Source organism: Sparassis crispa (assembly GCF_003851025.1).
Source record: "Sparassis crispa DNA, contig_000002F, whole genome shotgun sequence".
NCBI classification, from domain to species: domain Eukaryota; kingdom Fungi; phylum Basidiomycota; class Agaricomycetes; order Polyporales; family Sparassidaceae; genus Sparassis; species Sparassis crispa.
Window position 1 is genome coordinate 3,320,658 of NW_020939749.1, and position 15,624 is coordinate 3,336,281.

Consider the following 15,624-nt stretch of genomic DNA (forward strand, 5'->3'; position numbering starts at 1 on the left):
CCGCAGTCCCGGACGTATGCCGACACCACCCAGTACCGCACTACGCTCTCGCATTCCTCGAAGAAGGTAACATCATACTCATGAATTAAACTATGCAACATGACATTGTCAGCAGGCACACATGCACGGCAAGCATTGACGGCTTACAGCGGTGAGGTAAGACTCGGCGACAACACGAGCACGCGCATTTAGGCTCAGCTTCATCTCACTGATCTCCTTGTCTACTTCTTCCATAAACCTGCGCAACGAGTTTAGCCGTGCATATATGGGAGCAGGAAATATGTTACGCACTGAGTGATGAAATCCACGATCTTGTGCTTCAGCATGGTGTCAGTGTGGTTGTTCGTGATCAGAAACGAGATATCATAGCCCTGAAATATGAATCAGAACCAAAGCTGCGAGCGGTCTTACACGCGAACATACCTTCACTGGTTTTCTCCGCAGCACGATGAAGCTCTCCGCTCTTTGCATCATAAATCGGGTGAACTTGTGACATAGAATCCTTTCAATCTCATCCGCCTGCTTGATCTTGATGCTCAGTCTAATCGAGTTAATAGACGGCTCTATCAGCACGCGTTCATTCTCGTTTCGCGAGATGATCAGCGGGTTGAGCAGCACTTCCTTCGACCATCTGCGAGCCTCCGACATCAGCGGTAGAAGAGGAGTATGCACAAAGACTAAACTCACCCGACCTCGACTTCTGGCTTGTTGTGTCGCTCTACGACCTAATCATGTGTTGTAAATACAAGTGCAACGAATATACGTACGGACAGCTACCTGCGAAGCGAAGTCTTCAAGCGTCAACGCAGCGGTCAGTGTCGACCGAACTGCTGCGAGATATGGTCGCAGGACATTTGACTGCAGCAGCGTCCGCGTTCATCAGTTCTACGCCCTGGTCCCTGTAGCGTCTGAGATGCGCACCATGATGGAATGGTCGAGGAGAGGATATGTTTGGGGCGGAGTCCGAACTCGCGCTACAAATCCGGCGAACGCGTCAAGCACAACGTTTTTTCTTTGGTTTGACCTGCTCTGCACGCACAGATATAAAAATAATGGCCCTCGCTATTGCCGTTTGGTACGCTCGCGTATCTTTTCACGCGTCTTGTAGGACCTATGTCCTGAATGTAAGAAAAATTTGCTCAGGAGTATCGCTGCGAAGCCTGGAGAACCGACGGCTTTCTCCCCCGCGGGCGACCTCAGGATCACGAACGTCGCACTGGGCGACCAGCTCGCGGACGAGACCGGTCGTACGGTCCTCAAGCTCGTTTACCAAACTGCAGGCGCTCCTGAGGAGGACGACGAGGATGAGGAATCGGTCGATATTGAACCAGTAACTTCCACGGTGATCTGCTCGCTCACCCCCGGCAAGGTTTGTCTGCTTCCTCTTCCTACCCTTACCGTGTTGTTGAGTATCTGGCGTAGATTGAGCAAGCGACCGTGGACCTGGTCCTTGAGGGCGAGCAGGATTATCTGCTGGAGATCGTTGGCAAAAAGTATGTTGAACGGCGCCACACCAATTTGCGCAATTGCTCAAACCTTTACTACAGCACCCTCTATCTGACTGGAAACTACATCGGTCAGTGCTCCCTCCTCTGTCTGTTGCGGAGGTCGAGTTGACGATGTTTTGTTTTCAGACCAGATGCCATCTGACCAGCCGCCATATGATGATGAATCTGACCTGGAAGAGGACGCGTTCCATCTCGACGAAGTGAGCTCAGATGTCGAGGTCCATCCGGATGAGATGGACATCGTCAGCGAACCCGAGGCGTACGCTTGTTTTTACCGCCAGATCTGCTTCCGTAGGCTCACGCGTCTCTGTCACAGACGTATCGAAGAGATCCACTCCGGTGCGGAAGAGGGAGCAGCGAAGGAGAAGGCTCCGAAAAAGGACGCAGGCAAGAAGCGTCCCCGCGAGGAGGACGAGGCCGACGGTGCCCCCGAAAAGATCTCAAAAGCCGAGCGCAAGAAGCGCAACAAAAAGCTGAAGGCCGAGGGCGGCCAAGCAGTCGCTCCCCCCACCGAGGAGAAGCCAGCGGAGAAGAAGGAGAAGAAGGAAAAGAAGGAAAAGGTGAAGGTGAAGGGTGTTGAGGGCGAAAAGACTGAGGGCAAGAAGGAGAAAGGTGAGAAGGAGAAGGGCGAGACGAAAGTGCTTGAGGGTGGCGTCAAGATCTATGACCACAAGGTCGGCACCGGCCCTCAGGCAAAAAAAGGCGACCGCGTCGCCATGAGATATATTGGCAAGCTGGAGAACGGGAAGGTATTTGACCAGAACTCGAAAGGAAAGCCTGTGAGCAATCATGTTCGCTGTCTGCTGTCGTACATACTCAATCTCTCCAAGTTCTCATTCCACTTGGGTGGCGGGGAGGTCATCAAAGGTATGCTATCTCTGATGCTCACTCGTTTAGTTAGATTACTGACTATCAATCTCATTGTGTCAGGGTGGGATGTTGGCATTGTTGGCATGCACGTCGGCGGCGAGCGCCTGCTCACCATTCCTGCTCCTATGGCATACGGGAAGCAGAAACAAACCGGTATCCCTGCGAACTCTACTTTGACCTTCGGTACGTATATTTTGAGCATCTTGTTTTCCGGAGCTCATGAAATTCTGCAGAGGTCAAACTGGTTGGGATCAACTGAGTTCTCTGCTCCCTATGCTGCGAATGTCTGGCACATCTCCTTGTCGATCCAAAAGTTTACGAGTTTGATTATTGTTTAATTACGGTTGCACGTTGCAATGGTTCTGTATGGTGTCCATGGTCCATCTAGTTGAGTGGGCAACGAGGTTACTTACATCTCATCATCGTCGACGGAAAAGCGACAATTGTATTCCACTGGTTCGAGAAATTGAGAAAATCGCGTTACGTAAGCGTGAACATGACGCTTCGGTAATGAAACTTGCAGACGCGACTTGGACGCGACTGTCACCTGGCAGAGACTTTCTGTGAAGACACTGACCATGGCGGAAGCACAAGTGTGGCGTGCTCCAAACCAACTGCTCAATGTTCCGAACAGGGCTTCGCAGTCATCTGTACCTCCGCAGGCAGCACATCCTGGTAAGCCAAACTTCCCAGCGTCCGGGCGACATGCACACATATCATGGAATTCCCTGCAGCGTACTTCAACAATATCCGACAGTGGTCCAATTCTGTGACCCCACCCCCGACGAATGGTCGCATCAATCCATCGCGCAAAAGCAATCGTCCACACCGAGGGAGCACGCTCGCGAGCACACCGCAGACCCAGGCGAGCACGTCGACCTACCAGCCAGCACCACCCGCTCCTACATTCAACCCTCCACCTCTGGAAATTTTTCCCAGCTCCTCCCAGTCTACCATTGCCACAACTCCCCAGGCTCTCCATTCCACCTATGCGTCACGCCTCCGCACCGGTGCGACCTTGCTCGTGCAGCCGACCTTGGCGAGCTCGTCTGCCACGGCCGTCGCGACGCGGTCCTCGCGGCGTGGCGGCGTTGTGAATTATGCCGACCCAGGCTCGGGGGACGAGTTTCCTGACGCGGGGGCTATCGACTCTGATGACTCGGATTTCGTCGCAAGTGGAGGGACGCGGTCTGCTGTGCGCGCAGCGCGGCTGTCGAGCAAGGCCCCTGCTGGCGCGTCGGTGTTCCATGCGGGTAGTGTGACGCCTGCCGCGCCTGCTCCCCCGCAACCGCCGCAGCGCGCGGAGTTGGATCAAAGCTACCTCGGTATGGTTCCGCCTTCGAGGTATATCACTGCAAAGCCTGTATATCCCACAAGACATGACTACTTGTACGTGCCATATGCTCAGTTGTCACTCATGCACGCGCTAACGAGGGTTTTGACGAATGTCACCCAGTCCACCGGAAGCGATGGAAGCTCAAGCAAAGAGGTCCACCGCTCTGGTGCCCATCCGGGTGGAGTTTGAGACCGATACGCACCGTATCCGAGATTGTTTCGTGTGGAACCTACATGAGGACCTGATCAAACCGGAAGCGTTCGCAAGAACATTCTGTGTCGACCTTGACCTTCCTCCAAATCCCTGGGCAGACACCGTCGCGAACCAGATCCGCGCACAGTTGGAGGATCATGAGGGTGTCGCGGCGATGGATCTGGGAGCAGATACCGAAGAGGAGGAGCTGGCTGGAGGCGACGAAGTTGGAGAGTGCCGCGTCATTCTGAGTGTGCGTCCGCGACTACGCTCACATTTTGCGTATCTTTAATTGACGTCCCGTTCAGATCGACGTCCAGATTGCTACGTACCATCTGCTGGACCACATCGAATGGGACCTGCTCTCTCCCCTCACCCCCGAGGCCTTCGCGGTGCAGCTGGGTGCGGAACTCGGTCTGTCGGGGGAGGCCATACCGCTCATTGCACATGCCGTTCACGAAGAACTGGTGAAACACAAACGGGATGCCATCGAATGGGGCGTCATGGGCGGCGACAACAGGGAGGTCGTCGAGGACCTGTCTGGGGACAAGCCGCGGGACAAGAGTGGGCTGAGCTTGCTGAAGGACAAGACTGGACTCGGACTGGGGTGGGGGCGCACACCCAAGGACGGCAGGGGGCCGAAGGCACTGAAGAGCGTGTGGAGGGATTGGGCGGAGGCGGAGGAATTCAAGACGCGGTTTGAGGTGCTGAGCGCGGAGGAGGTAGAGCGCAGGGAGATTGAGCGAGAGAGGGCCAGTCGGTGAGTAATCCCTGCTCAATACGCTATTGAGTTACCTATTAACACCATCTTGCAGTCGGTTGAGGCGCGAGACGTCAAAATTCCAATCACAAATTATTTCGAAGAGAAGACGGTAGTGACCAGAGCACCCGCTTGCTTTTATTCTGTATTTCATTCGCTCATACTGTACTCGTACTAGTGTATTCACTGTTACTACTCCAATAGCAAAGTGCTCGACTTCTCTGATGTATTACGTAAGCGCGAGTAAGGCGTTCAGTAGAGCGCAGGCGCCGACTTGCATACTTGTGTTTATAGCTGTCTCTTCTCTTACGACGACACAGGAAGCGAGGAACTCGCACTAAGGCAAGAGATAGACCGTATATTTGGCCATGCAGGACGGAAGAGCACCTCGGTATGTATTTTATCGCGGTTAGCGCGATAAGCCGACTGACTCCGGCCCAGCATCAAAAACCGCGCTCCTGCCGCTGTCCAGGTAAGCCGTTGGATCATATCATATTCTGTTGTGCTGCATACACTAACAGCGTCCTAGGTTACCGCAGAGCAACTGCTCCGAGATGTAAGTGGCATTCGCGTTCCCCGTCGGTCATGCACGCTCAAGTTGTTACATTCAGGCCCAAGAGAGGCAAGAGTCGCAATTCAGAGCGCCCAAGCAACGAGTCGAAGACTTTGAGGAGCTCCATGAGTACCGCGGGCGGAAACGCGAGGAGTACGAGAAGCGGATCAGGCAGACCAGGGGGAGCATGTACGTATGCCGTTCGTCGACCTGTTTCTCTCCGCTGACCCGTGTATGCGGCTTATCCAGAAAAGAGTGGTTGCAATATGCAAACTGGGAGGTACGTACCATTACTCCAGAGCATCTTGGGCGATGCTGAACCCGAGAACTATCAGGCCAGCCAGAGTGAATACGCCCGCTCGCGCTCCGTTTTCGAACGAGCTCTGGACGTCGATCCGCGCAGCGTGCAGCTATGGCTCAGCTACACTGAGATGGAGCTTAAGGGACGCAACGTCCAGCACTCGCGCAACCTGTACGACCGCGCGGTGACGCTCCTCCCGCGGATTGACCAGCTGTGGTACAAGTATGTGTACCTCGAGGAGTTGCTGCAGAACGTGCCCGGTGCGCGCCAGGTGTTCGAGCGGTGGATGCAGTGGGAGCCCGACGACAAAGCATGGCAGGCGTATATCAAGATGGAGACGCGATACCACGAGCTCGACCGTGCGTCCACCATTTACGAGCGGTGGATTGCGGTGCGGCCCGAGCCCCGGAATTGGGTGAAGTGGGCGAAGTTCGAGGAGGAGCGGGCGAACCTCTCTAAGGCGCGCGAGGTCTTCCAGACTGCACTGGAGTTCTTCGGGGACAGTGAAGAGGAAGTCGAGAAGGCCCAAGCTGTTTTTGGGGCGTTCGCGAAGATGGAGACACGATTGAAGGAGTATGAGCGAGCGCGCGTTATCTACAAGGTAAGCACCTTCTGCGCCCGATATTTCCCGTTCGCAGAGTGCTCAGCTTGAAATACGTTCACAGTATGCGTTGGCACGTATACCACGATCAAAATCCGCCGCTCTGTATGCGGCGTACACGAAATTCGAGAAGCAGCATGGCAGTCGGTCAACACTCGAAGCCACTGTCCTCGGCAAGCGACGTATCCAATACGAAGACGAGATCTCTCAAGATGGCCACAGCTATGACGCGTGGTTCGATTACATCCGTCTGGAGGAAAATGCTCTGCAGGAAGCGAGGGACGAAGGTTCGCCAGATGAAGAAATCGCCGGTGCCATTGCGCGAGTTAGAGAGGTGCATGAGCGAGCTGTCGCCCATATACCCCCCGGCGGCCAGAAGCGGCATTGGCGACGTTACATTTTCCTTTGGTTGAATTATGCATTATTCGAGGAAATCGAAACCAAGGTTTGATATTAAATTACATCTTTCCGTCCCGGATGACTGACACGAAGAATAGGATTACGATCGCGCTCGGCAGGTATTGGAGACTGCTATTCGCGTTGTTCCCCACAAGCAGTTCACTTTCGCCAAGTTGTGGATTATGTTTGCCAAGTTCGAGGTCCGCCGGCTTAACTTGGATGCCGCTCGGAAGATTATGGGGACTGCGATCGGTATGTGCCCTAAGGAGGCACTGTTCAAGGGTTACATCCAGCTCGAACTTGACGTAAGTATACATTTGAGTCTGAGGTATTGTCATAGACATCTGACTCGTCTCTACAGCTCCGGGAATTTGACCGTGTAAGAACGCTCTACGAGAAATATATCGAGGTATGCGCGTTTCTGTGCGTTTGTGGTATCGGATACTCAGACTGTCTTTTATTCTAGTTCGATCCCAGTAATTCTTCTGCGTGGGTCAAGTATGCAGAACTCGAGGCGCAGCTGGAGGATTTCGAGCGCACACGTGCGATTTTCGAGCTTGGCGTCTCGCAAATGCCACTGGCGATGCCCGAGGTACTGTGGAAGGCGTACATCGACTTCGAGACCGAAGAGGGCAACAGGGAGAAGGCGAGAGCGTTGTTCGAGCGTCTGATTGCTCAAAGCGGGCACTGGAAGGTGTGGGTGACGTATGCCGAGTTCGAGGCCGCTGCCATCCCTGTTGCGCGTGCCCTCCGAGAAGAGAAGGAGGACGAAGATGAGGAAGAAGAGCTGGTGGAAGGCGACATCGACCTGGCGAGACAGGTGTTCGAGAGAGGGTACAAGGACCTCCGGCGGCAAGGTTTGAAGAGCGAGGTATCGTATCTCATTCCACACATGTTCCACTTTACCTCACTAATCTGTTTATGCAAACAGCGTGCTGCCCTCCTAGAAGTCTGGAAGACATTCGAAGAAAAAAATGGTACTCCTGAAGACGTCGAAAAGGTGGTGAACATGCTGCCAGTGGTCAGTCGTCGTCGCATGGCGGATGCTGAATCTGGTGGCGCGGAGGGTGTGTCCCTTTTTTTAGTATTTTGCTTCTGATGTTGACCTTTACTTTGCAGTTGTGGACTGGGACATGGTGTTCCCTGACGACGAACGCGAGTCGCATCCGACATCTTTCCAGTTCCTCAAGGTCGCACATGCTTGGAAGAAGGCGCAGGCTACGAAGAGCAAGGAACATGCAAATGAACATCCTGCTCCCTCTACTGGAGGAGATGCCGGCCAAGAACAGCCGCCAGTTGCGCAGGCGGCAAATTCGCAGGACAAGGACGAGGATATGACTAGCGACGTTGCGAGTTCGCATGACGGTGAATGATTGTCTATTGTCTATTGTTAGTGGGTTGGCCGTGGATTCGTCGATGTTGTATCTGCTTTTCCTTGCATCTGCCCTTGTTCCGTAAGCTCTCGTACGGTGTGCATGTAACATACCATTGTATCGGTGTCCCGTCCGCAGAGCACTCAACTTAAAGACATGCCTCTTTGGTCGAAGAGCCGGTGCTGATTTACCTCCGGCGCATGACCATTCCCCGTGTTTCCCTTCGAGCAGGATCACCTGGCCATGCAACCGGAGCGCTCTCTTCCCTGCCGCCATCTCGCTGCCCGCCGTGAGCGTCTGAAAGGTAACCTGACATTTAGAGGTTCTCCAACGTTGAAGTTGTCTTAGACTACTCCCTCACCTGCTAGACGTGACTTAGAGTCATGTCGAAGACAAACCTGTCAGTCAAGCCTAGTCAGACGGGCGAGCAGTTTGCTCGCAGAACGGCGTCGAGGCTGGAGCAGATCCAGTTGCAGCTTGATTCTTCCCCGCGTGGAACGCGACTTAAGGGCAAAGTCTGCGTAGTCACTGGCGTCGGATCCCTGATTGGCATTGGGTACGTTGGAATATCATGATCTGCGGTGTCTTTTATATGCAAGGAACACAATTGTTAGACGGGCGTCGGCTATCCAGTTCGCGCACGAAGGTGCATTTTGATTCGCTGATGTATTATGCTACGCTTGGTTCTTACGCGGGTGTGGTGTTTCAGGCGCTCAACATCTGTATCTCATGGATCTTGACGGTACGAACCTCCCGGCGTTGAAGTCTACCATAGCGCAGAAGTACCCAGATGTCAAGGTGAGGCCTTGTGACATCGTTCCACAGAGATGATCCCATTGACATGAGAATATCGCAAGGTCACAGTGATTCAGGTCGATGCCGCCGACGAAGCAGCGATCTCTGGCGTATGCAAGCAAGCTCTGCGAGAGGAAGGACGCCTGGATGTCTTCTTCGCGAATGTATGTTTTTGTGTCAACCACGCCTAACCCCCTCTCAGCAGTTGCGTAGGCAGGGATTGCTACGCAGCTGCCATTGGAATCCTCCTCCGCCGAGGTGTTCATGAACACGCTCAGGGTAAACACGTTATCGTAGGTCTTCCGGGTGCACGTTCCGATCGTATTCCGGTTCTCATTTTGCATTCGAAGCTGTTTCCTAGCTTTGAAGTATGCCTCTGAAGCTATGATGGAGACGAATCCTTCCCGCGGCAAAGAACATAGCGGCGGAAGCATCATCATGACTGCGTCAGGTATATCTAGTATCTCGTGATGCTGTTCCTGCGTCAAAAGCCACTGACACTGCTTGACCGATGCAGTCGCAGGCATTCGTGCCGGGGCTGGTTCCGTTGACTGTACGCAACTTTTCCTCTAGCGTCATCCTCACTTTCCTAATCCCAAACTCAATCCGACTTTAGATAGCGCAAGCAAAGCCGCGTAAGCTCCTATTCCTTACACGTCGAACTTTCAAAGCTTAAGAATCCATCGCGCTAGCGTGAACAACATGGCGCAAACGGGTGCCCTCCAGCTCACGAGGACCGACGTCCGCGTCAACTCGATCTGCCCTGGACTGATCCATACGGGGATGACCGATACCCTCTTCCAGAGCGCCCGACGGAGGAACTCTGAGAGTAAAATTGGTCAATTGAACCCGCTGGGAAGATATGCCCTCGCACAGGGTTAGCAAAATCTTGTTCGCCTTTTGTTATGGCACCCAACTGTCATTTCACCCCATTACAGAGATTGCAAATGTTGCTACATTCCTTGCTTCAGGTGTGTCCGGCTACGTTCTCGCTGTGGTGTGGATCTGACGAGCTTTGAATATTGCGAATCGTGCTTCAGACCAGTCAAGCTACGTGAACGGTCAGAACTGGGCTGTAGACGGCGGCCTCTCGTGCAGTTTGCCTGTCGTACCGGGTAAATTTGCTTAAATGTGCGGCTACACCTGTCAGCACATGTGAATTTGCTTTTGTGAGCTAGGTCGCATCAGTTACCTGTAGTGCTCATTGTGTCGTTTATGGAGAGCTTCGTCTGTTACCTCCCGGACAATTGCCACGTCTTTTGTCAACCGAGGGCTATGAGAATGTGATCTGTATTTATCCTTGAAAGTCTGCGACGATGTAGTGCGTCAGCATATGAGAACGACTTGACCTCGACAGATTGACGGATGAGACTTTGGAGAAGGTTAGAGGGAGGTCCCGTCATTGGTCTGCCAGTGGGACATATTGGACAATGAAACACGTCACTGATCTGCCTGAGATCCCTATCGCGGCGCGCGTGTTGTGCATGTTAATATGGGAAATAACTGGAGACCTCAGTTCGCCGACTACCGAGGAGCCGCCGTTCTACAGGGGCACGCCCACTCGAGCAGTTCATCCTATTTCACGGTAAATAAGATGTCGCAGGGCGGGCACCGGTCAAGCTGGATGCCAAATTTCCCACCGCTGTCCCAACTTCAAACGCATAGTTTTCACGAACGAGGGCGGCGTCCTGAAAGAGTCCGCAGTGCAAAAAGACGGCCAAGCTCGACCTGACGGACTTCACGATGCAGTTGGACACCGCCCGAGCTCGGTTCGTCGATGTGATCCAACCCTAACAATGGGAGGCTTAGCGGCCACGGACTATCCGTGCAGAGTCGCACAATGAACGTATCATCAAGTTCCTAGTGACCCTAGTGCTGCAACGACGGAACACGATCAAGTGCTGACCCGACGTGCAATTGCGCGGAGGCCCGAAAGTCTGGAATGATGCACACTGGCGACACAAACACAAAGAGTCGGCAAAATAAACGGCAAAATAAATGGCGGAGCGGTAAAACTGCAAGCACGCTGGTAGCCTAGGAAGTCCTCAGAAACGGTGGGAGTCGTCAGTTCACCGAACACTCACCTGAGCCAGTTCCAACCCTCGGCTTCACGCTACGTCCGCACCTCCGTCGGACGTCCAGCACGCTTTTTAGATAAAGACAGCCCGCGATTACCTGTCCGATAACGATCCTGAAACGCCGCGATAATTGTATGGGGGGAAATCGTGGATGGGAGCTGCATTGATCAGCGACTCAAATTCGTTCTCGCTGTGATAGCTGGTCGATTTCGTAACATAAACGTGGGCCTTGTAGAACTGCAGAAGGAATATGTGGGCCATGAATACACTGCGCAGAACAAAGAGCTCGTGGTGCCGCGGCCCCACGATTACGAACGAACACGTACAAAAGCAGCACGCTGGGTAGCCGAGGTCGCCTTGGCCAGAGCTCTGCCGCCCGGTGCCCAGCGAGATACTGGCTCCGACGTAAATTGAATCTTCTAGCACGACGCTGGTGGGCTGAATTTCCCGCTATGGTGACTCTCTAAGATCATGGTATTTTATTCAGTACGAACAGCGACTGTGGATGCAACCTCTGTAAGGAGGGCTGGTACTTACAAGCCATCGCGTTTTACCACGCTGCTCTCATCCGTCGTGAAACGACAGTCATTCATGTCAAATTGACGCAGACACGGTGAACTCAGAATTATGTGGCGGTCACTGTGTGTCCTGTACAACAATACGGTGAGTGTGGGTCTACCTCATGTGCACCCCGCTCGTCATCTATTGGACTCAGCGAGTAAGTGCAGGTGCAAACGTTTCGGTAGGAGGAACGAGAAAATCGTCAATAAAGGAATAAACGCGTATGCGGTTTTGTCTCAGTTCAATACTCGCTCGTTCGTTTGTAGGCGACACTACGACGGGAATTCCACCGGTGAGCATAGGTACATTGTCTCAGTCTAACCGTCTTCCATTCTCATGGTACGTGCACACTCATCCCGTTGGACAGCAAGGGGATGTCAGGCGCGTTCCATGAAAACGAAGAGGGTCAGACCAGGCTGCTACCCATGACAGACAGGTCTATTAAGGCCGTAAGGCCCGGACGCTCCGCAAAGATGCTTTGACTGTCCACGCAGATTCGTTCACCGTGAATCTACCTTTGGGATTTCAAGCCGGGACTGGGTGTGTAATAAAACCCTATTGGACGACGTACCTCTGCCGAATATTGCTCACTATGAGCGACTGAAATATTCGACCTGGTCGAGAAATATTTGTCGTCCGAAGCCACGTAGGATGACTCTATAAAGATCCCGAGGCTTGAAACTTAAACATGCAAGCAAGGAGAGGCTGACCACGGGAAAGTTGCAGGAAATGTCCGTCCGATACCAGCGACATTTTATATAGGACAGCCAAGCCAAACACCTGGAACTTGCCAGAGGACCAAACTTGCGTCTAGCTCACTCGCCCATTCATTTGGGCAGATGCGCATCGAACACGCAGCCGTGTAGAACGTTGAACGACACGATGATATGTGCTCGCTAAGGCTCGCAGATCCGACCCAAAATCCCCTCGAGGATCAGGCCGTCTGAGTTGATTCGCGGGGCTTTTGACGATCCGCCGCCTGAAAGATTTCTGCCTCCGCCGCACCGCTGTGGTGCTGCAGTCGTGCAAACCACGTCCGACACATCTGTCTTTATATTCCATTCGTTCCTGCATGTTCGCCGTCCTTCCAGTGTTGGCTTTTTGCGCTCACACAGTGGATCAAGGCGTTCTACTATCTGGCAACCGGGTACACATCCAAATACAGCTTTTCTGTGTCGGTAGTTCCCATCTTCACTTGGAAAGGAAGAAGTCATCGGTGGGATCGGATAATTGTGGAGCGACATCACCCCGGTATGTTATAAATTTGTGTTTCCCTTTCCTGACAGCATGACATCCTGTCCGCATTGCTTGCAGCACCTCATGGTTGCAAATTTCAACATGTCGTGCGCTTTTCGCCGTATCTGCCTCAGCTTACCTACATCGCACGGTGTTCGATGATCACTTGACCCTGAATTCCATAAAGCAGCTTCGTCCGGCTACGGGCGTGCAACCGTGTGTTGCGCGGATCGTTCTCTAGGTCGGTGGTGCAGCTGTGCTCCGTGAAGTTTCCCTTCGTGTGTTGCAGGTCTCATGCGCTCAGATTCGATCCACTAGCACCTCAACGTGTGAATGACACTTCCCTCTGTGGCTGGCATTGCAGCTGGCACGCCAATGCCTCGCATTCCTGTATCAGGCTTCTAGTTAGTTGTCCCATGCTCGTGCAACGTTCGACTGCTATCTGTGCTGCAATCTATCCAAACCGGTTCGTTGTTCTTGATGACCCTGCCTCTCCGTTACAACAGCTTCCTCACGAGTCAGAGAGTTTCCGAAGACCGCTTTCCAGGCGGAGTACCCTGGCTCTCCATTACAACAGCTTCCTCACGAGTCAGAGAGTTTCCGAAGACCGCTTTCCAGGCTGAGTACCCAAACCTAGAGCTCGTTGACGGCGCCCATCCCCACTACCTCAGGACATCTGACCGAATTTCGGCTCCCCATGACTTTCGGATCGCATTTTCTTGTCGCCACGAAGCCTGTAATTTGTCTCGCATTCCTTGGCAACTTGTAATTCCTGGCGAACGATGAATGTCTGAACGTTTCCTTCACATGACTCCGACTTGAGCTGTCTTTCAGTCTGAACTGATATCCCAGCCCGCCTCCGCTGACGTTTATTTCAATTCAGTGCACGATGCGCTTCCTTTCTTCTTCTAACCACCGTCACTCATTATGACCCCGCTTCCCGAACGTGTATGCATCGTCGGCGCGGGTGCCACGGGCATGTCGGCTGCTTATACTCTCAGCTTGCAGCCTGACAAGTACCGAGTGACCGAGTTCGACAGGGAGGACGCCACTGGCGGCATGGCTACGTCGATTGATATTGATGCCGACAAAGCTGGGGCTCCATACATCAACGACGGCATACAGGGCTGCAGTCCGGTGTTCGCGAACTCGATGCGGATGTTCAGAATGTTGGGCTTTGAGACCACCAAAATCGGGATGCAGTAAGTCGTCATCTCTCTCCGTCACCTGTGAATGATGTTCATCGTATCATAGGGTCAGTTTCGGCAAAGAGAAAGACTTCTGGTCGAACGTCTTCCCTACGGCACTGACTCTTCAATTCCAAGCCGACATCGGCAAGTTCGGGCATGCATTGAATATGATCAAACCGTTCGAATCCCTTTTCGCCATGACCCCGTCCATGTGATGCTGAGGACGCTCCGTTTTTCCAACGACTTTGGAGAGATAAAATGGTGTACCCGCTGGAGGCCCTTTTCTTTGGCACTTGAATCCAGACACCGTATTATCCTGGTGGGTACGCCACGAATATCGCACGATCTACATTTATAACTAGCACTACAGGAGCGCGTTTTCAAAGACCCCAGCATGCGGCTCTTCGAGTACAATGAGAGGAGTCTGCTCGCCAGCATTCCTACAATGCTCGCATTCCCCAAGGTGCGTCCGCTTTTCTATATGTTTGTCATTGCTCAGTTGTTCTTATAGCTGCACGACGTCTACCAGGCGTGGAATGACGAGATCACCTCGCGCGGGAACGTCACGCTCAAGCTCAATCACGAGGTCCTGCGCGTGGTCTCCCGATCCGCGAAAGGAGACGCCCCGGTGCAGATCGAGTACAAAGTTTCTGACCGAGATAGAAACCGGCCGTCAGATTACTGGTTTCGACGAGCTCATCCTGGCGGTGGACGCCGATGCGTGCCTGAGGCTGCTCGGTAAGGAAGCGAGCTGGATGGGGAAGAAGGTGTTGGGCAACTTTATGATGTCACAATTACGCACAGCGACTTGGACTACATGAACAAGGTCCGCGCCTCCATAGTCAGCCTCATTCCTCCACTAACGCGTGTGACGGTCTGTTGCGGTAATACAAGACTCGGTACGACGCCTCGCACAACGCCCCTCTTGCGTCCACCGCTTCTGCGGAAGAACGCCGCGAATGCCTTTGCGGAGAACAACTTTCGCTGGCTGTACACGATGCAGTACCCCGAGAACAAGTCCAAGATCGAGATGAGCTTCGACCTAACACACTACCAGCCGCAGTTCCGAGGCACCCCTCCGGCGGGACCCATCGATCCGTCCGGCACCTCGGAACACCGCAACGAGTGCGACCGCACATCCATCACCCGCGAAGCTCAGGATGGCGACAGTGGCGCCTCCGTGCGCACGGGCAAGGACGCTGATGGGAAGCCGGAACCCTCGCTGGAGAAGCACGTGTTCCAGACGATCTTCCTGGACAGGGACGGTTCCCAGGGCCTGTGGACGTGGGGTGATATCAGGTCTGAAAAGTGGATCTGCGAGATGTGGCGGAAGTAGTAGACCCATTGTTGGCAGCCCTACGCGGGACGGTCCCGTGGATGATGTGGATCAACGGGAAGAATCTCACGCTGTGAGTCCTGAGTTTTTTAAAGATTGTACTTGCTCTGTGTGTACTCTGTTGTTGACAATCAAGTCTTCCCGGTGCAGCTACGCTGGCACTTGGTCTGGTACGTCTAAAGTCTGTATTCATTGGAGGAGTTGTTCATGATTATCGCAGTGCTTAACATGCATGAGCTCGCTGTGACGTCCGTTTCACGCTGCCTACAGCTTGGGTGCGAAGTACCCCTTCAAGGGCGACGAATATTGTTCACGGGCGTTCGGGCTATACCCGGCTCTTAGTCACGGTATTCGCATAGTACCTGTTCTCGTCGTAGCCTCTGAACTCGTCCTGACTTAGCTCCTTCTCAGCGAAAGGAGGACAGGAAGGGCTCCTTGTTTGATAATTGCGATCCCAGATTCTTCTGAGATTTCTTCATGGTGCGACTCTACTTTGTGTCATTTATCGTTATTTCATATTCGTTAGTTTGTTTGT

General features: G+C 53.3%; 6 protein-coding genes across 6 annotated transcripts; 5 read left to right on the forward strand and 1 right to left on the reverse strand.

The window, feature by feature from the left end:
• Positions 1-78: 78 nt before the first annotated feature.
• On the reverse strand, positions 79-924 carry SCP_0311220 (Actin-related protein 2/3 complex subunit 4; the record flags this gene model as incomplete). Its single annotated transcript, XM_027756505.1, has 7 exons — positions 79-90; positions 148-238; positions 292-371; positions 424-631; positions 688-725; positions 778-858; positions 922-924. The coding sequence occupies 7 exons, from the start codon at positions 922-924 to the stop codon at positions 79-81; spliced, it is 513 nt and encodes a 170-aa protein (XP_027612306.1).
• Positions 925-1,052: 128 nt separating this feature from the next.
• On the forward strand, positions 1,053-2,637 carry SCP_0311230 (FK506-binding protein; the record flags this gene model as incomplete). The annotated part of the gene is made up of 9 exons (XM_027756506.1): positions 1,053-1,075; positions 1,144-1,369; positions 1,423-1,493; positions 1,548-1,576; positions 1,635-1,767; positions 1,825-2,287; positions 2,339-2,375; positions 2,439-2,561; positions 2,612-2,637. 9 exons carry the CDS (start codon positions 1,053-1,055, stop codon positions 2,635-2,637), a joined length of 1,131 nt encoding a protein of 376 aa, XP_027612307.1.
• A 319-nt stretch (positions 2,638-2,956) lies between these two features.
• SCP_0311240 (Chromatin structure-remodeling complex subunit sfh1) lies at positions 2,957-4,782 on the forward strand (the record flags this gene model as incomplete). Its single annotated transcript, XM_027756507.1, has 5 exons — positions 2,957-3,053; positions 3,113-3,767; positions 3,835-4,159; positions 4,215-4,666; positions 4,722-4,782. The coding sequence occupies 5 exons, from the start codon at positions 2,957-2,959 to the stop codon at positions 4,780-4,782; spliced, it is 1,590 nt and encodes a 529-aa protein (XP_027612308.1).
• A 252-nt stretch (positions 4,783-5,034) lies between these two features.
• SCP_0311250 (Pre-mRNA-splicing factor CLF1) lies at positions 5,035-7,893 on the forward strand (the record flags this gene model as incomplete). Its single annotated transcript, XM_027756508.1, has 12 exons — positions 5,035-5,057; positions 5,108-5,138; positions 5,196-5,222; positions 5,278-5,408; positions 5,469-5,499; positions 5,555-6,121; positions 6,186-6,566; positions 6,619-6,825; positions 6,882-6,929; positions 6,987-7,391; positions 7,452-7,587; positions 7,640-7,893. 12 exons carry the CDS (start codon positions 5,035-5,037, stop codon positions 7,891-7,893), a joined length of 2,241 nt encoding a protein of 746 aa, XP_027612309.1.
• A 383-nt stretch (positions 7,894-8,276) lies between these two features.
• Positions 8,277-9,817, forward strand: SCP_0311260 (Sorbose reductase SOU1; the record flags this gene model as incomplete). The annotated part of the gene is made up of 11 exons (XM_027756509.1): positions 8,277-8,449; positions 8,508-8,539; positions 8,603-8,691; positions 8,751-8,852; positions 8,902-8,981; positions 9,039-9,139; positions 9,206-9,241; positions 9,305-9,323; positions 9,381-9,565; positions 9,627-9,659; positions 9,729-9,817. 11 exons carry the CDS (start codon positions 8,277-8,279, stop codon positions 9,815-9,817), a joined length of 939 nt encoding a protein of 312 aa, XP_027612310.1.
• Positions 9,818-13,490: 3,673 nt separating this feature from the next.
• SCP_0311270 (hypothetical protein) lies at positions 13,491-15,316 on the forward strand (the record flags this gene model as incomplete). The annotated part of the gene is made up of 9 exons (XM_027756510.1): positions 13,491-13,765; positions 13,818-13,964; positions 14,057-14,072; positions 14,124-14,216; positions 14,265-14,491; positions 14,558-15,052; positions 15,108-15,162; positions 15,240-15,259; positions 15,310-15,316. The coding sequence occupies 9 exons, from the start codon at positions 13,491-13,493 to the stop codon at positions 15,314-15,316; spliced, it is 1,335 nt and encodes a 444-aa protein (XP_027612311.1).
• Between the last annotated feature and the right edge of the window lie 308 nt (positions 15,317-15,624).